Source organism: Mirounga leonina, unplaced genomic scaffold, assembly GCF_011800145.1.
Source record: "Mirounga leonina isolate KUSES-001 unplaced genomic scaffold, KU_Mleo_1.0 Mir_173, whole genome shotgun sequence".
In the NCBI taxonomy this organism is placed as follows: domain Eukaryota; kingdom Metazoa; phylum Chordata; class Mammalia; order Carnivora; family Phocidae; genus Mirounga; species Mirounga leonina.
The window spans coordinates 53124097-53146729 of record NW_023270447.1 but is presented as its reverse complement, the minus strand read 5'-3'; the positions used below and the strand labels follow the sequence as shown (position 1 = coordinate 53146729).

At 42.2% G+C, this 22633-nt stretch overlaps 2 protein-coding genes across 4 annotated transcripts in view; both read right to left on the bottom strand.

Moving 5' to 3' along the window:
- RAB3B (RAB3B, member RAS oncogene family) overlaps positions 1 to 22633 on the bottom strand; it is a 116143-nt gene that overhangs the window by 72321 nt on the left and 21189 nt on the right. For all 3 annotated transcript variants that reach the window (XM_035018564.1, XM_035018563.1, XM_035018565.1), the window contains exons 3-6: positions 17842 to 17894; positions 16923 to 16996; positions 14781 to 14850; positions 13982 to 14065 (exon numbers count right to left, since the gene is read on the bottom strand). In XM_035018564.1, coding sequence (XP_034874455.1) covers positions 13982 to 14065; positions 14781 to 14849 — 153 coding nt within the window. In that variant the 5' untranslated portion in view covers position 14850; positions 16923 to 16996; positions 17842 to 17894. The remainder of the gene's footprint in view (positions 1 to 13981; positions 14066 to 14780; positions 14851 to 16922; positions 16997 to 17841; positions 17895 to 22633) is intronic.
- KTI12 (KTI12 chromatin associated homolog) lies at positions 18401 to 22476 on the bottom strand. Its single transcript, XM_035018562.1, has one exon. It carries the CDS (start codon positions 21868 to 21870, stop codon positions 20812 to 20814), a length of 1059 nt encoding a protein of 352 aa, XP_034874453.1. The 5' UTR covers positions 21871 to 22476; the 3' UTR covers positions 18401 to 20811.

The following is a 22633-nucleotide window of genomic DNA, read 5'->3' as shown; positions in this document are numbered from 1 at the left end:
CAAGGGTATATATCTGGTAAATGGCAGAACCAGATACCAAGTCTGTCTGATTCCAAATCTAGGACTCTTTCTATTTGACCCCAGAATTACGGTTGCTCAGTGAACACCACTGTGGTGAAGAGTCCTACAAAAAAAATTTCCTTAAATCTTTTCTAATTGCCAGAGTAATCAGCTTTCTCCAGCTCCTGGTTTTTATATGAAATATAAAATTGATGCTTTTTACTGAATGAGAATCAGTCACTTAGAAAAGGTAGTGTCATAAGGGTGGATATCATTTGGAATGTTCAGATCTTTACAAGGTTCGAATCCACACCCCAGTGTGAGTCTCTCATGACCGGCATAGGAACTTAGGTGTGTTGACAGGTTAAGTGTTTTCATCTGACCCCTTCAGAGGTTGCCTCATATAATGAGGGAGCTTACGCAGGTGCCAGAAGGTCACCAGAACCTGTGAAGCAGCTCTAGAAACACAGGGTTCAATGAGAGGATTGGTGGAAGACAGGACTGAGAAGAGGCAGGGGCCAGATGATCTTAAGGCCTCATAAATCGTGTTAAAGATTTGGGAATTTACCTTGCAAGCAAAAGGCTTTAAGCAGTGGAGCAACATGGTTACATCTGCCTATAGCAAAGAATGCTCTGATCATGGTGGGTATGACAAACTGAATGGGAAAGGTAGGGAGCAGGGAGACAGCACTCAATAAATAGGGAGCACCATTAGAGATTGCTGTGATAATCCAGGTGAGAGATGAAGAGGAACAGAACTCATGTCCTAGCACTAGGGGAAAGTGAAAAGTAGGGAGATTTTATATGTGTTTAGGAAGGATTAAATGTGAGATATGAGGGAGAGGGAACTGGCATAAACAACCAGGTAGACAAGGAAGCTATTTACTGACAACAGGAGCACAGAGGTTGTTTTAGTTGTGTAACAAACCACTCTCCAAAATTCATGGCTTAAAACAGCAATAATGTATTGTTTCTCATAATTCTGTGGATGGCTGAATGGATTAGTCTGCTGGTTTTATTTGACATCAGCTGGAAGGTCACCTGGACCGGGAGGTCTAAGATGGTCTCACTCATGGGTCTGGCAGTTGGTTCTGGCTGAGGGCTGGCTGCCATGGCTCTTCTCCAATTCTAATCCACCAGTAGCCTAGACCAGTTTCCCTGGTGGTCTCGGGGCACCCTTCTAAGAGGGTAAATGCAGAAGATGCAATCTCTTAAGGCCTGGCCTCAGAAATTGCACAACATCCCATGTACTTTATTCTATTGGCCAAATCAAGTCACAAGCACAGCCCAGATTCCAAGGAGTGGAGAAATAAATGTCATCTCTGATTGGGAAGAACAGCAAAGTCACATCACAAAGGGGCATGGAGGGGATACGGGGAAGAAAGAAATCTATTGCCTTTCACCAATCTACCACAGGAGTGGGAACAGATTTAGATAATGAGTATCTCAAATGCCACTTCATGCACTAATCATTCCTTCCTTCTCTGTGCTTCAGTTTCTTCATTTGTAAAATAAATGAATGTGCATGGCCATTCTCCCCACTAGCGTAAGTTTATAAGTGAAATTGGTTAAAATGTACATTGAGGAGACTAACCCATCATCAGGCATCAGGGCATACCACGGTCAGCAGGAGTGCAATCTGAGACACACAGGGAAACATTCAAGAGGTGAATAGTCAGAACCCAGGCACCACCCACCACCCCCTCCCTCTTTCTTCAGCCACCCTACCAGTCCTTCACAGAAGCTGATCCATTCTACCTCCTGAGAGCTCTCCATTCCTTTCTCTCCTTTCCAGGGCCACAGCCTCCTCACTCTCCTACTGCTACCATAGCCTCCAATTTCCCCTGTAATCCAAGCTTCACATTGTAGCAGCAGAGGGCTCTCACGAAACCCAGTTTAAAATCCCCTACCACGGGAGTGCCTGGCTGCAGGTGACTCTTGATCTTGGGGTTATGAGTTCAAGCCCCTTGTCAGATGTAAATGTTACTTAAATAAATAAAATAAAATATTTAAATCCACAAATAGACAGAACCCTGCTCATTAGGAGGTTACGAATTCTAGGAGGGGAGATAAACAAATAAGCAAACAAAATACATAAGATAATTTCAGTTAGTGATGAGCACATTTGAGGAAATATTCCAACAAGAGGAATAAAAATAACTAGGAGAGGGCGCCTGGGTGGCTCAGTCGTTAAGCGTCTGGCTTCGGCTCAGGTCATGATCCCAGGGTCCTGGGATCGAGTCCCACATTGGGCTCCCTGCTCAGCAAGAAGCCTGCTTCTCCCTCTCCCATTCCCCCTGCTTGTGTTCCTGCTCTCGCTATCTCTCTCTGTCAAATAAATAAATAAAATCTTAAAAAAAAAAAAAAGTAACTAGGAGAGGGGATTATTTTAGAATGATTAAATAGAGAAAGCCTCTCTGAGGGAAGTGACATTTGAGTTGAGACCCGTAGGAGGAGAAGGAGTCAGCTCATTTCAGAGATGAGGAACTTAAGGGCCAGAGAGGACAGGTGATTCTCCCAGGGTGAGACTATGGCTAACTGACCAAACTGAAAACCTCCCCTCTTGCAGGATGCACATGGGCACAGCGATGGTCAGGGTCTTTGTGTCCACAAGCCCATTCTGGGCACAAAGTCCCCCTTTGTCTCATCAGTTATCACTCACCACTGACCAGTTCTTTTTTTGGACCATCTCTGTTAAATAAGGGAACTGAATTAAAATGAACCCCCAAGGCTTTCTAAGGTAAACCTGTGTGGGATAATCAAAAGCACATAAGCTTTGCAATCAGAGAGGACTAGGTTCAAATCCAACTTCCACCGATTGTAGTTATGTGATTAAATTTCTCTTGATCACACAGGTTGCTCATCTGTAAAAAGGGGATGAGAATTATTTTACTGGCTCTTTGGGAGAGTTAAATTAAAAGTGATAATGTATGGAAAATAGGTAGTGTATAATAGGATATTACAAAATACCAGCTACTTTAAGGGATCTGATAGCTCTTATAACTAAGTCCATCATGCTTGCTGCTGGTTTCCCCCTTCAAATACATGTCCAGAGACCTGAAGAACAGTTACCACTTACTTAGAATCTTTAAAATAAGTCAGGTTGCTTTTCTAGTTTTGGAAAAATGTCTCCTCTATTTGTCTTTCTCCCAGGGCTTGCTAAGGTAGCCTAATGACCCTTTGCAAAGGTTCAGTCTCATACTCCCTCTTGTGCTCTACATGGGAACTGCATTCTCTCAGGACTGACCAAAAACTATGGTGCTGAAATCAACCTGACTATAGGGGAGAAAAAAAAAAGGGAACTAACATTTTTTTTTAAGTAAAAAAAAAAAATTACGTTGGGCGTACCCAATGTAGGGCTTGAACTCATGACCTGGAGATCCAGAGTCACATGCTTTACTAACTGAGCCAGCCAGGCACCCTCAAAGGGAACTAACATTTGATAAGCATCTACGTTATTCTTGGAACCTCTGAAGTACCTTCTCATGTCTCTCATCAGCCATTCAACAGAAAAGGAAACTGAAACTCAGCAAGATTAAATGACTTTTCCAAGTATCCATGGATAAGAGACAAAGCAGACCTAAATAAAGGAAAGAACTGGAAAAATCAGTGGTGTTTGTTGCACTATAGAATAAAATTCGACCTCTTTAGCAAACTTGATCAGATCTTTTTTCTATCTTTATCTCTTATCACTAATGCTTTTGGTCCCTGCTCTCTGGACACACAGAATGACTTTAAACCTCAGTGTTTTTGCACAGGCCTTTTCTACCTTGCATGTCTTCGATACCCCTCCTTTATCTAGAAAACTCCTTACTCATCCTGCCATCCATCCCACTCTTCTTACTTGGAGATAATTTAATCACCCTCTCCTTTGTACTATTTCTGGACCTTAGGCTTGCTGTTGATACTGAGAGCTGAAGTAAAATGTTCAGCCCTAGGAAATTAACATTGCTCATGCTTTCGCTCAACAACTATTTATTTATGGTATACAGGTACGGTAGCAGTCGAGCACTAGAAAAACAATAATGAGCAAAACAGAGTCTATTCTCACAGAGCTTATGTTTTAATGAGGAAATCAGATATTAAATAATCACATCAATAATCAACATTGTGATAATTGTTTTGAAGGAAAAGCAGTGAGGATACAAAAGAAAAGGCCATTTTGGTGGCATGATCAGGAAAGGTTTTTCAAATTAACATTTAGGTGGGATTTCTGAAGAATGAGGTAGGCGAAAATATGGGGAAGGACACTCCAGTGAGGGAAGAGCATGTGTAAAGGCACGAGGAACTCTGAAAAATGGAAAGAACACATTGTGGCTGGAATACTCACGATAGACTGAGAGAATTACATGCATTGAAGATGGAGAGAGACGTGTGGGCCAAATTATAGCATCCACTTAAACAATATTATTGATTTTGGATTTCATCCTGAGAATAATGGAAGAGAGACAATAAAGAGTTTCAAGCAGGGAAATGATATAACCAGAATTTTAATATAAAGAGAGTAGTCTCTGTGGAGAACAGCTGGAGAGAGGGTCAAGGATGGAGGCAAGGACACCACCTAAACAGCTATTCATTTATTTAGCTGTTTCATTAATATTTTATTTATTTATTTATTTATTTATTTATTTATTTATTTATTTATTTATTTATTTAAGCTTTTATTTATTTGACAGAGAGAGACACAGCAAGAGAGGGAACACAAGCAGGGGGAGTGGGAGAGGGAGAAGCAGGCTTCCTGCCAAGCAGGGAGCCCGATGTGGGGCTCAATCCCAGGACCCCGGGATCATGACCTGAGCCGTAGGCAGACACTTAACGACTGAGCCACCTAGGTGCCCCTATTTTTATTTTTTTAAGATTTTATTTATTTATTCATGAGAGACACAGAGAGAAAGAGAAAGAGGGAGAGAGGCAGAAGGAGAAGCAGACTCCCCACTGAGCAGGGAGCCCGATGTGGGCCTCAATCCCAGGACCCTGGGATTATGACCTGAGGTGAAGGCAGATGCTTAACCCACTGAGCCACCCAGGCGCCTTGTTTCATTAATATTTATTACATGCCTACTATGTGCCAGATTCTATCCTAGGCTTTGAGGATATAGCAGCAAATGAGACAGATAAAAGCCCTTCCCTGATGGATCTTATACTGCAAAAATGTAGGCAGCAAATGCTGCTGGTGGTGGTGATAGAGACGAAGAATGTGTTAGTTGGCTTGGCCCGTCATAACCAAGTACCACAGACCCGGTGACTTAAATAACACAAATTAACTTCCTCTGGATAAGGTCAAAGTGTAATAGAAGATGTTGATCGGTTAGGTTGGAAGGACAGATAGATGGTTGTGGTCAAAGAAGAGAATTTCCGAGTTCAAGATTTCAAAGGTAGAACGGTTTTGAGTGACAACAAGATGAGGCCACTGGAGGGGGTGGCTGAGATAGAGTGGAGGTCATTGGCGATGAGAAAGCCAAATAAATGAGCGGCTAAGATGTTAGATGATGTTTTTCATCACTTTTCACGGCAAGTAATTGGAAACTGAGCTTCAGCTGTATTAAATATAGGGGAATGTTACCTCACATATCTCAAAGTCCAAAACCAAAGTGGAATTCAACCTTGACTTAATCCACTGGCTCCAGCCATGTTTCACTGCAGTTTTCTCAGTGTGTCCCCTCCCTCACTGTGTCAGCTTCACACTCAGTCTGCTAACAAGTACAAGTCCCTTTCCTGGGAGACCTCTCAGAAGTTCTAAAATATTCCTTTGAATTATGAATCATTCCAAGAGATACCATGCCATCCAAACTTAGTGAGCCATGGACTCTTTCTCTGGGGGGACTTACTGTTCCATGAAATACACTTTTGAAGATGCTGCTATAACCTTTTAAACGATGGTTTTTGGCAACCAAATCAGTCACGGTTAGTGGTTAACCACAGAAACTTACTCTGGCTTATTTATGGAAGAAAAGAACTTATTATATAACATTGAATAGATCATAAAATATCCAGGGAGGTTGGAGAACCAGGTTTGGGGGTAGTGTTGCAGACATGCTGGGGAAGACACCACGGCTGTCGCCACTAACCCTAAGCTCGTACAGCCAACACTACCAGCTTCCAACCCTGCACCCCACCACGGGCACTACGACCCCATTCTCCCAAGAACTCAGTCAAATTTCTGCTACAGAAAGCTGCAGAAGGTGTGTCTGATTGGCTGAGCTTAGGCCATGCACCAGTAGTCTAGCTGCAGAGGCTAGGAAAGCAATTATCTGGTATTTCCAACTTCTAAAATGGAAAGGGGGTTTTGCCTCCCTTCAAAATTTATAAGGTGAAGGATTTCTTAAATCTAAGAATGGGATTTTAATGCAGTGGCCAGAAAGAATCTTAAAATGTCCATATAATCCACTAATTTGTTTGCCCTACATGAACTCTATCCTTCCCCACCCCTGCCCCATATTTATACTTCAGAAAAATCCCAGTTAATATAATGCAACTCAAAGTGCAATTACCCACTCAAGATGGTGCAACCCAAAGTCTCTTCATTTACTACATCCAGTTACAAATCTAAAACCTCTAAGTGATGACCTTGGAGTCACATCTGTAAATGTGATATCTTAATTAGAAAGTTTACCACTATAATCAGCAAGGTTCTGTTGTGGTTAATAGGAGCCATTCTAACTATTTTAGTCAGAAAAGCCTTTAATACAGAGAATTAGGTACTAAAAAATCAGAGGGAGGGCTATAGGAAAAGATACTGGGCTGGGCCTCAAGGAATGACTCCTATTAACATCATAGACTGTCCTGAAAAAGGACATGAAAGTTTTACATCAATAGGGAATGTGGAAAATCAGGAATCTACCTTCCTAGTCTCTGGTCCCAGGATCATACCACCTTAGCTAAAATCTGGGGATAAGGAGGCCACTGTCCTCCTGAAATACACGACCATAGCTACAAGCTGGGACCAGGAAGCTGCTGCCGGAACTGTCAGCTCCAGAGCCATGTCTCACCGGCAAGGTCGTGGTCGTACCAGCAAAATGAAGGCCTCGTACTCTGCCAACTCTTCCCCCTCTTCCCAGTTCAGGTCCCTCATGCAAGCATCACCGTAAAGTGAGTTCACTGCTCAAAGGCAATACTGAGCAAGGTAGCATGATGGTAAATAAAGCCGTCTGTAAATCCACCAAGAGTGATGCTATAGTAGAAAGAAGCTTGGTGGGAGAGAAAGACTCTCTTCCAATAAAGTCAAATCACTGCTTCGTCCATGATAGGAGGCAACCAGTGTAATCGAATGGATTTTGATTCAATGCCTGTCTGGAGCCTCTGGATTGTGGCACCAAGTCCAGGGGCTCAGTGTTGGTTGCTGCTGCTGGCGAGGTGGGCACTCAACAGTGTCAGTCCTGGAGAAGCTGTGTCATGGTGAGCTGTAGCCCTGATGCCGTCCTGCTCCTCGGGGCCTTGAGCGGCCCAGGAGGGCAGTCACATTTTCCTGCCCACAGAAGGGAGTGGAAGTGGTATTGAGGAGCTGATGGAGCCAAAAGGGTCTTGCCGACAAGATAAAGGAACAGAGCGAGTAGACTGCCCACTGGAGGCTGATAAGAAAATAGACGTCTCCGCAGATGCTTTCATGGAAGGATGTGCCAGGACCAGGTAGGATACCCTACATCTCAGAAGATGTCAGCACGGGCAGTATCTCCTATCTGATGTCATGACACTGCATAATTCTCTGAGATTTAGATGCCACTCAAGGGAGAAGAAAATAAAAATGTAAGGGGTGCCTGGGTGGCTGCATTGGCTCAGCATCCGACTCTTGATTTCGGCGCAGGTCATGATCTCAGGGTCGTGGGATAGAGCCCTGTGTGGGGCTCTGCGCTCAGCAGGGAATCTGCTCAAGATTCTCTCTCTCCCTCTGTATCTCCCCCCTAAAATAAATAAATAAACCTTAAAAAAATTTAAAAGCTGGCAATTTAAACCTCAAATACCTTAAAAATCTCGGATCTGACTATAAAAAAGTTCTCTGTTTTCATGAAGAAGGGGGGTTTCAGAACGAACTTTTGGAATATACAATTATGTTCCCTTTTTTTTGCAACTGTATTAGTTATCCTGAAAATGTAGACCCACTATATAGCATAGGCATTGATGCATTCCTTGAGTTGGATGACTAGAACTGCCTCAGGGGGCGCCTGTGTGGCTCAGGTGGTTAAGCGTCTGCCTTCAGCTTAGGTCATGATCCCAGGGTCCTGGGATCGAGCCCCACATCAGGCTCCTGGGTTGGTGGGAGCCTGCTTCTCCCTCTCCCTCTGCCTCTTCCCCTGCTCATGCTCTCTCTCTCTGTATCTCTGTGTCTCAAATGAATAAATAAAATTTAAAAAAAAATAGAAACTGCATCGGATGATATAGTGGTTAAAAACACGGATTCACCAAACTGCCCACATTCAAATCCCAACTCTGATACCTACTAACTTGGGTAAGTTAGTTACCCACTGTGTGCCTCAGTTTCTGTATCTATAAAGCATAGATGATAATGATGGTAATAGAACTAAATCCACCAGGTTATTAGGATCAAATGAATAAATATCACTGGAAGGTTTAGAACAGTTCCTGGCACATATATAAATATTTGCATTATCAGATGAGGAATGTTTGAAATCAGTAGTCTTGAAACAAATTTAGGTTGAATGATCCTTGAAAGAATTTTGGAAAACTATGTACTTTTAAGATGATACCTTTATCTTGATATTTAAAAGTTTCATTATTCAAATAACTGCCAAAGGGGTGCCTGGGTGGCTCGGTCGTTAATCGTCTGTCTTCAGCTCAGGTCATGATCCCGGGGTCCTGGGATTGAGCCCCACGTTGGACTCCCTGCTCTGCGGGAAGCCTGCTTCTCCCTCTCCCACTCCCCCTGCTTGTGTTCCCTCTCACGCTGTCTCATTCTCTCTCTGTCAATTAAATAAATAAATAAAATATTAAAAAAAAAAAAAAGAACTATGCTTAAGACAGAACTATGGACAGGACAAAAAGCCTTTAATCATGGAAGCTTAGTACTATTTCAGTTTTCCTTTGGTAAATAGAGCAATACACCATATTAAGATTCAAAGTGAGAGGTATGCTTTTTTTCCTGTGAAGTGGGGAAAGGTGAATAATGAAAAGGGAGGTGGGAATGATAACATTTCCTGGGAAAATTAAAAATATATATATTTTATTTATGGGGTGCCTGGGTGGCTCAGTCGTTAAGCGTCTGCCTTCGGCTCAGGTCATGATCTTAAAAAAAAAAAAATTATTTATTTATTTGACAGAGAGAGACACAGTGAGAGAGGGAACACAAGCAGGGGGAGTGGGAGAGGGAGAAGCAGGCTTCCCGTGGAGCAGGGAGCCCGATGCGGGACTCGATCCCAGGACCCTGGGATCATGACCTGAGCCGAAGGCAGACGCTTAACGACTGAGCCACCCAGGCACCCTGGGGAAAAATTTTTTTTAATCGTGTTAAAATATAATCACTTTTAAGTGTATAGTTCTATGGCATTAAGTACATTCACATTGTTATGCAACCATCACCACCATCCATCTCCAGAATTTTATCACCTTTCTCAACTGAAATTCTGTAAACACTAGCTCCCCAACCCCCTTCTCTTAACCCCTGGCAACTACATTCTACTTTGACTATGAATTTGACTGGTACCTTCATATGAGTGTAGCCATATGATATTTATCCTTTCATGACTGGCTTGTTTTACTTAGCATAATGTCTTTAAGATTCATTGATGTTGTAGCATGCACCAGAATTTCCTTTTCTAAGACTGAATAACATTCCATTGTATGCATACATCCCATTTTGTTTATCCATTCATCCACGGATGGACACTTGGATTGCTTCCATCTTTTGGCTATCATGAAAAATGCTATGAACATGGGTGTGCAAATATCTATTCAAGTCTCTGCATTCAATTCTTTTGGGTATATATCTGGAAGTGGAATTGGTGCATCATATGGTACTTCTGTTTAATTTTTTGAGGAATCCTGGGAAATCACTTTTAAGAAAATGATCTGAATATCAATTCACTAAAGTTTCTGTGTCTATGTATCTCTTATAAAGTCTGTACCCAGATTGAAAACTCCTGTTCTGAGTCACACCTTGGAACATAAGGGAGGGAATGCAATGTGTGGTGAAAAAAAGCATGAGTTTGAAGTCAGAGAGGCATGGTTAGAATTCAGTATTTACTTAGTCTAGAAACTGTGGGCAAGCCAATTCCCTCTCCATAGTTTCCTATTCCATAAATGAGGCTAACAATACTTATCCCACAGAACTATAAAGAGAAGAGATGAAAGGAACCTACCAGAGAGGTTGACAATTCACTTGAAGCTATACTGTTGTGGGAGCCTGGGACACAGGGAGAAGCAAGGCCACCTGGTAACAGCCACAGATGTGCAGAGAATACAATATAATGTAGTGTGGGGCCAGGACTGATGTGCTTGGCAGAGTAGGTACATGAGAAAGGTCAGGAAAGGTCTCAGGAAGAGGGGGCAGTGGAAGCAAGCCAAGCAAAGACACAAAAGCATAAAAAAGCACGTTGCGAGGGGAACTTGAACAGTTAAATGTGGTGTCACCACAACACAAAATGCAAAGACATGAAAGGGAACAAGCAGGCAGCTTCTTAAAGGCCACGGGAAAGATCTTGACTTTATTCTGTGCCTTGGTTTCATTGTATACTTCAAATTCTTCTGTAAAATGAGGACTGTTGTATACCTTTCTCATACGGCTGTTAGGATTAAACACAAACTAAATAGGATAACGCACACACAACACTTAGAAGAGTGCCTGGCCCATACTGAGGCCCAAATATCTCCTCCTGTTAATACTACTGTCTTGAGGTGGCAAGAAAGGCTTTAAGCAGGGGAGTGACATTGTCACATTTGCATTTTGAAAAGATCAGCAGAGGGAAGCAAGGAGGATGGATTGTAGGAGGAGAGAGTGTTGGATTCAAGAGGCTGTCACAATAAGTAGTCTAGGAAATAGAAAAACCCTGCCCTGCCCGAAAACAGGGACTATGAGGAGAGAGGGAATTCAGCTTTTTAATAGCAGAAGAGATGAGCTCTGATGCCCATTTGAATGTGGGAGGAGCAGGAGTGGGAAGAGTCCTAGATGAGGTCCTCATGGTTAGCTTTCTTCCTGCAGTGATCTCCATCCCTCCTCCATTCTCCAATAACAAAAAGGCCATCACAACACATTTCCTTTCAAAGTTTTATTAAAGTTTAAAGGAACAATTAATATTTGTAAATTTTTTTTGTTAACCTCAGTACAAAAATACAGTTGACGACTTGACAAAATTGGCTCCACCTACGGCTTGAAGGTTTCTGTTTCTGTAATAGTAACAGGGAAAAGCATGCTTCCAGCTGGGGCTGAGTCCAAACACACAGCCACTCCTGCAGACACATGCGTGCGAACAGGGAAGCCCAAGCAGAAGAGGATGGAAGTTGCCGGGATTCAGGAAGAAGCCCAAGATTATTCCCAGGAGAAAAGAAGAAACAGGCTGGTCTCCTCAACGGGGGTAGAATTTCTGATTTACATTTAAGTTTGTTTTTTTAAATGATAAACTATTTCTGCAATTTTAATACTGTAGAAAAGATGCTACTGGTCTCCTTTCACCACCAAGGTGAATAAAGCGGGAGGAAACGGAAAAAGATTCAAATATTGAAGTGTGAGGAGTACACCTCCAAATGGCTCAAGTTTTGTGTCAAAAGCTGTCATTCTTTACATTCCATGACAAACAGACATCTAGGAGGGAGCAGGAGAAGGAAGTTTGCTGTGCTCTGCTGGATCCACAAACGTGGAGACCAGCTCCTGTCAGCAGAAGTCTTCCACAGTGAGAGCGCTCCTCCCCATGTAGGCAGGAGCAAGGTTTCCTGGTTGGTTTAATTATTCTGAGCGATTCCTCAATATTCCCTCCCCTGCTGCTTTCCTTCCAGAACACTAACTCTGATGAAAGAAGGGATATATTCATGTTACAACTCATCTTCAAGATGTTTCTCTCTGAAGGCATCCCCCGTCAGCCTCTCCTGAGCTTCCTTCATCCCCTGAACAACTGTGAAATAAAGGTTGGGGGGAGAAAGTATGAAGTAGGTTTTTAATATCTGACATTTGACAACTAACATAGATTTTTATTATAGGAGAAATATGATAGGAGCACAGGATCTGGACTCTAGATCTAGTTCTGGATTTTAGTCCTGGAAAGTTATTTACCTCTTTTCCAGGTATATATTTGTTTCCTCATCTATAAAATGAGGTAACGTTACTTACTTCACATAGGATTAGTATAAAAATTAAATGAATGGATAATAGAAGAGCTTTATAAATGATCAAATACTACAAAAATACTACTAGTTACTATGGCTTATCCTCCAGGATTAGGGCTGAATCCCTGTCACAGACTACAGATGTTCACTTGTCTTTAAGGGAATAGAAAACAACCTCCTACCATCCCCATGATGATCTTTTGATGAATGCTGCATTTATTTTTCATTTCCTGTGGAAGTTACAGGAGAGCATGTGTGTGTGCTCAGAGGGGGTATGGTCTTCAATGAAGGAGGCAGTCATTTCTAGCATCAACCATACCGAGAAGCAACCAAGTTCTCAGTCAAAAAAAAGAGCTGAACTATCTCAGGACAGCTCTCTTGTCGACTCAGCGTCGAGGGCAGCTGTTTTGGGACAGGCTCTCTATAGAGTGACAGGCCAGGAGCTGGGTTGAGCCAGAGTCTGTAAATCTCAGAAAGCAAGCCTATAACCTTGTAAGAGCCAGGTAGTAGAGTTTGTTATTTCCCTTTTGCTGGGCCTAAGCCTTTAGTAAAGCCAGGCTTGATGTTCCAGTTTCATGTCAGCTGAGCCATGGGGGATCCAGGCAAGGGTCTTGTGTCCACATTTGGACTAATGTGTTAAAAGATGATGGCAATGGCAAGTTGGATGAAATTCTAAAGGGAAGGTGAATCTCTAGGGTCAAGAGTTGGGGACCTAAAATCTAGCTGCCCTTCCCATGTGGGAAATTTCCCTCTAACACCAGCCTCCGGTGATCTGCATTTGGGTAAGGAAGATGACATTCTCCTTACCTATGGGAAGGAGATAACCTCTCCAGATCTCTTTCCTCTCCCTATTCTGAGAAATAAGAGTTCCAAGGACTCAGAACATAAAGTGAGCAACAACCTGGCAGCATGGCAATGCAGGACACATGGCAACTTAGCAAACAACCCCCTCTTATAGATAACAGGAGGAACTTTGGAAGGAAAACAGGGACAGTACTTAGCATGAATTCCAACCCCTGCCTCTAGAATGACGGTGCTCAAGGATTAGAGAACAAGAAGGCCTGACATGATTTCAACCTTCCTTCACCTGTTTGTGCTGATGCTATTCTCTCTGCCTGGAACATGCTTTTTGCATTCTTCTGCTGGCTAGGTCTCATTCTTCAGGATTCAGTCCAGTCACTGTGTCTTCTAGCAAGCCTGCCGTACTCTCCATATTGGGCTACACTCCCCACCCTTGCTTCCATAGCTTGAAATGTCCTTGTATCTGTTCATAGAGACAAATTTTTATCCTTCTAGGTCCAGTTAAAGCTTACTATTGATGAAACCTTTTAGACTTGATCACCTAATGGCATTCCCTCTCCTCTGAATTCTTATAGGAAGAGTCGCATTAGCACAGTGGGGAAAAACTTAAGTTCTGGACTGAAATTCCGGCTCTGCCACTTAATTTTGAGACCACAGGCAAGTGACCACCTCCATGAGCTTCAGTTCTTCAATTTCCCGTGGTTCATTTAGCTCCAAACAGCATTGTAAGCAGCTAGGGAAGGGGCTCAGTCTCATCTTTCTCCTGTATTTTACACAGGTTCTAGCCAAAAGCTAGTCATGCTGGAGATGCTCAGCTAACACACAGCATCGAGTCTCCTCTCATAGACCTTGAATGTGGTTCATCCTAGTTAAATTTAGCAGCAATTCTCCCACTCTTTCAACGTAACCATACCTTGTTCGGCACTGATGTAGAAATACTTGTAGCTGGGGTTTCCATTCTCATTGATGATTTCAGGATGCACCTTGCCACTGGGATCTATTGTAGACAAAATGGCACAAGGATTGCAATAATGATAACAGAGAGGTATTGCAAATTCTCTATAGTACATTAGGCCCTCTAGAAAATGAGACCTGCCCATCTTTGTAGCCCATTATCTCACCACTCTACCCCTTGTGTTTTATGCTGTAATCACAGTGAATTCCTTGCAGCTCCCTGAACTCAAGTCCCCCATGCCTTGGCATATGCTGTTCTCGCTTCCTGGCATGTTCCCTTTCTTCTTGATGATGGTGGGATCCTACATTTCTATTTGTCTCCCCCACAGAATCCAGCGGAATGCTGAGCAAAGATTAGATTGTCCTTAAACTTAACATCTTTTATAAATTGTTTGTGGAAAGACATCTGTCTGGTTATAGTATTCCGCTGCCTCAGTTGCACTATGAGGTCAAGGGTAGGAATTGTGGCTTATCTCTGTCCCTGCAGTGCCTAGCACAGTGCTTGACATATGACTGACACACAAATGAATAATGGATGATCAGTATTCTGTCACTGCTCACAAAAACAGTTAGTTAATGGAAAAAATTTTCCTTCAGACTTGAAGTTCTGGCATTCGGAACTCCCCCACACTTTCTTGAAACTGGCTTTTGTTCATTTTTGTTTTTAACCACCCTCGTATAGCTTCACTAGAGTCAGTGCCTCGACTCCCTTATCTCTTTATCACATCACAGATCCCCAGATTAAGATTTCACCTTACCCAGGAAAAGGATTCGCGGAATATAACCCCCATCAGGGCTGAAATCTTCATCCTTGGGTTCCTCTTCATCCTATTAAGTATAAACGTTAAGTCAGATCATGTCCTTTCTCTCTTCAAAACCTTTCAGTGGTGGGGTGCCTGGGTGGCGCTGTCTTGGTTTCAGCTCAGGTTGTGATCTAGGGGTTTTAAGGCTGAGCCCCGAGTCAGGCCCCATGCTCAGTGCAGAGTCTGCTTAAGACTCTCTCTCCCTCTGCCCCTTCACTCCACTCTGTCTCTGTCTCTCTCTCAAATAAATAAATAAATCTTAAAAACAAAAACAAAAAACCTTTCAGGGGCTTCCCCTCTCACTCAGGGTAAAACCTCAAGTCCCAAGTGGCCTAAGAGGCCCTACATAATCTGCCACCTGGGCACTTTTCTGACTCTATGTCCTACCCCTTGTTCAGTCTTCTTCAATGATGCTGACCTGCTTGCTCTTGGCTGTCCTTAAACAAGCCAGGCATGCACCTCACTCAGGCCTTTGCACTTGCTCTTACCCTCTGCCAGGACTTACTTCCTCCATTTTCCACATGGCTTACTCCCTTTTTTGTTTCAAATCTTTGCTCAGATGTCACCTTCTTTCCTTTTCTTTCTTTTTTTTTTTTTTAAATATTTTATTTATTTGACAGGGAGAGACACAGCGAGAGAGGGAACACAAGCAGGGGGAGTGGGAGAGGGAGAAGCAGATTGCCCACGGGGCAGGGAGCCTGATGTGGGGCTCGATCCCAGGACCCTGGGATCATGACCTGTGCTGAAGGCAGACGCTTAATGACTGAGCCATCCAGGCGCCCCAGTTACCTTCTTTTCTAACCATCTATTTAAAATTGCAAAGTATCCCCTCCACCCTTCATTTTTAGCCATAGCAGTTACCACCATCTGACATATTTTGTTTAACTGATTTGTCTGTCTCCCCATATTCATTTTCTCATATGTAATTTCAATAGGGCGGGGAATTTTATCTGTTTTTCCATCGCTGATTCCCAATACCCACATCCTTGACTTGCACACAGTATTTCTTGAATCAATGAGTTAATGAGACTGACATTTTAGCCATAATTATGGAGTTATAGTCCTCCCAGGAGATATGACCACACATTTAGCTTTCTTTTGAAGAAATGTCTAAATTTGGAGAATGCTCAGTTAAGACATTTCTGTTTCCCTTGAGTGGTGATTCTAACTCAGAAAGTGATGAGAAGTTCTTATGCATAAGAAATCAACAGTAATTTTTGTCATTTTTGGTGTGGATCCCATTTCAGGAGTTAAATGGAATTTCTTCAAACTGTAATACAATTTTCCCTTGAGTGCGGTGTGTCAGCATTCAGGCTATCCACTAGTTATATAAGCAATCCTTTACAAACCCTTAGCTGCCTCAACATTCCCCGTTAGTGTCCTCAAAAGATTTCCAGTCCTATGTTTAAGTAAATATTATCTTTACAGAAACTTAGGGCTAGAAGTTTCATCATAAAGCATCCAAGCATCCCTTATTTGAAGAGTACACCCTAAAAGGCAGCAGAGCTAGGTCACAGTACCTATTCTTATCACTTATTAGGCTCTCTGATCTTGACTAAATCACCTAATTCCTTCGGTCCCAAGATGTTCTTTCTGTAAAATGGAGATATAGTCCCAGTGGCCGAAAAATCCCTTCTAAGATCTGATATTCTGACTTGAGATTAAAAGACCTATAATCTATGTCAAGTACATAAAGGATATCTAATGAAGAAACAGGAAGATTGTATATACAAGCCTAGCACAGAGAAGGGGCTCAACTGCATCACATTTTGCAGGGATCTGTGTCCTGCATGTGTTTTTATACCTTTAGTTCATCCATACAATGATGTAAAACATGTCATAATCATGGACTAAAATTGAGGGGACCTTAAAACATAGTCATTTTATCCAATTTCTACTCTTATTCCTCTGACAAGTGGGGGCTGGATGGCTTTCTACAGCTGACACACAAGCCTTAGTATTAGAGGGTCAAGAGGAAAACACTTGTATACGAGAAGCCAGCTCTGCTGAATATGATTTTACACCATTAATGATGATAATTTCAAAACAGCAAAGACTTAAAATCATAGCAGAAAGGAGAAACTCTCAAAGTCTTACCTCAAGGTTCACCATAACAAAATTATGGGAAAGTTCTGAAATTTCTGTAGATTCAGCAAATTTGGGCTTTAAAGCTAGGAGGGGAAAAAGATTTTAGAATAGATGAAAACATCACTGTCATATCCAAACCCTAATTTGTTGAGTTGATTCAGAGAAATGAAACTTTTTTTTTTTTTTTTAAACTCCTAAGAACCAGAAATCAGGACACCTGAATTCTGGTCGTGCTTCTGCCACTTACTCACACAGGTATATCACTGGAATGACTGGCTTCATTTCTCTGGCTTTTATCCCATTTATAAAATATGGATAATGGCATACAAATGAAAAAAAATTATTTCTATATGCTTTTTATAGCCACATTTCAGTAACTTCTATTGAAGTAATAGACAAAGACAACAGAGTAACATCACAACATGTATATATATAAGTATGCTATTTACACTAATTTTATAATCCTTTTCCAACTAGGATTCTGCTGAGTGTAGCATACCCAACAAAAGAAAAAAACCTGACTGGGAAGTAGCAAGGGGGCACAGCAGAAAGAATATATGCCACAAATAACCTTGGGTTCTAATTTGGTTCCCACCTCCTCCAGGAAGACTTCCCTAGTCACTTCTCATGTCTCTGTATATTTCAGTTTCCTATATTTACGGTCCATATGACTACTGTAGCACTTAATCCTATACTCTCCCTAACCATATCTCAATTGCTTCACCCTCTAATCCCTGGCATAGGTAACTGCAAACTTCTTGAGAGCAGGGAATCTATGTCATATATTTCTTTGGTATTCCTTAAAGCTATCAGCAGTGCTGGGACAAAGTCTGTGCTAATATATATTTTTTTCTTTTTTTTATTGTGCTAATATTTTTTAAGTGTTAATATTTAAGAACACATTGGAGGTTTGATTATTTGCACTTACCTTTGCAAGCTCCACACCAGGACTTGTGGATAATCACCATCAGAGGCAAGCCACTTAAAAAGAAAACGAAGAAATTACAATCTAGTAATTCCACTTCTTTTAAGTCTATCCTAATAAAATGACCACTTTATAAAGACAAAGGTTAATGTATAAAGATGTTCTAGACTAAGAAAATTTTTAGGTGACCTAAATATTAAATATAGATTATTGTAATATAATTATTGGTAAGTTCTGACATTCCTGTAAATTCTGCAAATTTGGGTTTTAAAGCTAGGGAGAAAAGACTAGAAGAGAAGAAAACATCAAATTACAGTACTTCTAAATGTTATGGTTATATAACCATTGAAAATGTTAATAAAACTTTTCATTGGTATGTCAAATTAAAAACTAGAATAGGGGTGCTTGGCTGGCTCAGTCAGTAAACATGTGACTCCTGATCTTGGAGTCATGAGTTCAAGACCCACGTAGGGCAGAGAGCTTACTTTAAAATAAATTTAAAGAACAAACATAGGGGTGCCTGGGTGGCTCAGTCAGTTAAGCATCTGCCTTCCGCTTAGGTCATGATCTCAGGTCCTGGGATAGAGCCCTTCGTTGTGTTCAGCAGGGAGTCTGTTTCTCCCTCCTGCGCCCCTCTCACTGTTCATGTTCTCTAATAAATAAATAAAATCTTTAAAAATAAATAAATCTTCACAACAATCCTAAGGTATACACTATTAATGTTCTCATAAAAGAAAGGAGAAAACGTAGACTAAGACCCTAAGAGATTAAATATCTGACCACATAATATCTAGGCTCTGCCACTTACTAGCTAATTCATTAATTCTGACTCCAAAACCAATGTTCTTTCTGACCATTATTGTCTACTTCAATTTAGGATGCAATCCACAACCAATAATCAACTAACTTTTAATCAGAGAATAGAGGTTGGAAAAAGCCTTAAAGGTTGCCTCGTCCAAGCCTCCATTTCACCCAGGAATTCTAATATATCATATATCATCTAATATATCATATGTAATTATAACACATCCAATATATCTAGTATAACAAAAGGTGGTCCAGATTGCCTGATGAGCAAGAAACACATCATCAACGAAGGCAGCCCATCCTTTTAATAGCTCTATGCATTTACAGAGCAGTTAAGAATGCCTTGCTACCTCCTCTCCCAAACTCCTATTTATCCTTCTAGAGCAGAGATCAGCAAACTATAGTCTAGACCTAATCCAGCCCACTGCCTGCTTCTGTAGAGCTGTAAAATACAAATGTGTTTTTTTCATTCCTAAAAGGAAATGAAAGACACATACCAAAACATAATAGCTGTTATCCCTAGATAATGGGATTGTGGATTTAACTATACTTTTTCTGTATTTTCCAATTTTTCTATAATCAAATGTAATTTTTATAATTAGGGAGGAAAAAACTTTTTTTAAATGATGAGCAACATAATCCACCTGAACCAGTCTTGGACAGATGAAGCTCTTAAGCTCTCAAGGCTCAAATGCCACCTTGTAGGAGAGTCCTATGTAAGCAGCCATTGGCTTTCTCCATCATCCAACCCCAGTATCATCACACCACCATACACTGTATAAGATGATCACTGCATTTAATACATTGAACTCTATTACTTACCTGTCTCCCTACAACAGACTTGGGAGTTTCATTTTTAAATGGTTGAAAAACAAATCTAAAAAATAGTACCTTGTGATATTAAAATTCAATATAATTCACCTTTCAGTGTAGTTTTATTGAAACACTCATACTCAGTTGTATACTTATGGTATATGGCTGTTTTTATGATACAATGTGCTACAGTTAATAAGCTGCAACAGAGACCTTATGGCCTACAAAGCCTAAAATATTTACTATTTGACCCTTTGATGACCCATGTTCTAGAGTGACAGTTCGAATGTTAACCCCTCTAGGAAGCCTTCTCAAAACTACCTTCTCTCAACAGTTAGTCCTTTCCTCCTCTGGGGTTCCAAAGCATTCTGTCATCATTCTGCAACTGCCAACTCTTTTCATCCCATAATCATGTTTACTTGTCTGTACTTTTCACCAAACTATTACTTTCTCAAGGGCAAAGACTGTATCTAATTCATCTCTGAAAATCACAAATGCTGGCAAGTTAGGTACCCACCATTTGTTTAATGAAATCAATGGAAGAATGAAAAGAAGCTTAAAGTGATATCTGCCTTGAAATACAGAATGAAGCACTACAGTTGTCGTAACTACTTTAGGTTAGACCAAATATCTAGTCTCTTACTAAGCACTATTCAAGTACTATTTTGGTCAAAGGTGTAATAGCGATACTCGTGTATCTAAATATTACATTATGTAAATTACATGCATAACATTAAGTTACATTAAGTGAAAAAGATTCCAGCAGACTTTCTTCTTCTAAAAGATTTTATTAGATGAAATAATCTAGTAACGTCTTTCACTTCCACTAAAACCAAAGCTTCCCAAGGACAGAAACCTGTGGATTTATCTGTGACCCCTGGCCCCAGGATAGACTCACAAAAAGTAGGCACAGTACTCAAAAAATCGTTTGTGGTATGAACAAAGGGACAGTGCAGATGCAGAACTGGGCCATCTTCAGTTCTTGTTCCTAATTGTTTTAAAACAATTCATCCAATCTGCTCTTCCACAATTCAGATGGGGGAGATCAACAGTGTGTGATACCCCAAGGAGAACCCAATCTAAACAAACCGTGTCCACCTGAGCACTGTCCCCTGGATAAATTTGCCAAGATCCTCCAAGCCAGTTCTCCACTTTTTTTCTAGTCTCAATCTATGCTGTAAACTCAAGGCCTGGCATAAAGGAAAGCGTGAGTAAATCAGTCACAACAGCTCTAGTACCACACACCAAAATGCTCTGCAGACCCTGAGATTACCCTATCAAGAAAAACAGAGAGCAGTGGAGGTTAGATGAGGAGCCATGTCTCCCCTCGACCCCTCCATCCACTCTCTCTGGTTAGTGCAGGCTCTGGCTCAGATACTGCAGAAACATGTTGGCCAGCTGAGGCAGGTTTTCATTGTTGGGATGCATTTTGGTGTAGGAAATAAACTGGCGACGGAGGCGACTCAGTTCTGCCATGGTCAAAGGCCGGGTAAACTGCAGGTGCTCCGTGGTGCCAGGAAGCTTAAGCAAGTCTCCAGGGACCGCGCTCTTCTGCGCCTCCATCAGTCCCGCCAACACCTGGCTCGTGACCTGATCCAACTGGTGCAGAAAGCTGCCAGACGCAAGGGGCTGGGACTGTGTAGACTGATGGGGTGGGGGAGCCTGGTTCTCAAACAAGGCAGCCCGTATTTCTGCTAGGGGCAACGGCTCCTCCAGGCCCACCAAGGTGAACAGGGGCCGATCCCAGCGGTTCCGAGAGTCGGGAGCCTCAAAGCGCAGCATTAGGGCTTCCATAAGTTCTGGAGGATAAAAGGCACTAGACACACGCTTTGCAGATTTATCTGGAGTCACAAGAGCTGGAAGATCTGGCGCCTTGGTTTCCTCCTGCTCCAGTTCCTTAGGTACGTCGGACTGGGTTCTTCCACTTACTACAAAGTCCACTGTTTGGGGTTCCCTGAGGACACTACTGCCAGCCGCCAGAGGTCTCCCTCTTTCCTCAGTGCGCGGCTTCCAACTCACACTGAGGTTCTGGCCTCGGTTGTCTGCCGCACCCGCCTCCCGAGGTCCCCCGCTCAGACCACCCGGCCGTATGCAATATACCAAGCAGAGCGGGGTGCGCGCCGCCCGCGCAAGGCAGTAGAGCTCGTAGCGGAATCCCTTGATGTAGTTAAGCGAGTCGAGAATGACCACATCGTGGCGACTCAAGCGCCGCTCCACCGCGGCTCGCAGAGCCCCGCGCAACGCCTTCTCACGGGCCGAATCGCGGTACACGGTCGCGTCCTCCGTGCCCAGCACCGCCGCGTCATCCACCACGTACACCGCACGGCCCTCGGCCGCTAGCGCCCGACGGAGCTCCTCCGCACGCCGGCTCTTGCCGCTGTACGGCAGCCCGCAAAACACGACGAGCGGCATCCTTACAGGGCGCGGCCATGTGCATCCGCGTAGCGTCAACTTCCGGGGTGTCGACGTCACGGACGCAAACCGGAAAGGCAAACTGCACTTCCTGTCCTCTCGACTCTTAAAGGACCTACTGTTGCTATGGAAACACGAGTTCTATTCCAACTAAATCTAGGACCTGTTGTCTCAGAAAGGTGATGGAAACTAGAATGACATCAGTTATTTATGTCAAATAGGCATCAAAAGAATGTGATCTCCCTGTGGCCAAAGACTATGCCCAACCATTTATAATGGGGCCTTAATGAGCATTAAACATTGCAAAAACAATCAGCACTATATTTAGCATACAAAAAGACAATTCATAAATGCTAGTTCCCCTTCATACCTTACACCCAGTGACTCTCAGTAACTGTTTACTCAATAGCCATTTCAATCATTAAACGTCTCCACGACTGGGAATTCTGAAATGAACATCAGTTCCCCCGTTGGAGGTTAAGGGTCTGAATGGGAAAAATCAAGTACCTACAAGCTGAGTAAGATAATACTATAATGGATGGAGTAGGTTGAGATGTAAAAGTAGAGGAGAAAAACAAACTGCCCCCCAAAATCACTTCAGACTTTATCTAAGAATAGGAACTTGAAAACTAACAAATTTTTCTCCTGGGTAAGGTTGCCTGGTAAAATACAGGATGCCTAGTTAAATTTGAACTTAGATAAGCAACAAAAAAATGTTTTTAATATGTCTGATATTGAATAGGACATATTTAAAATTACTTCT

What these genes read in the sequence shown, in the direction of transcription:
- KTI12 (XM_035018562.1), bottom strand. Translation starts at nt 21,870, where the DNA reads ATGCCGCTCGTCGTGTTTTGCGGGCTGCCGTACAGCGGCAAGAGCCGG.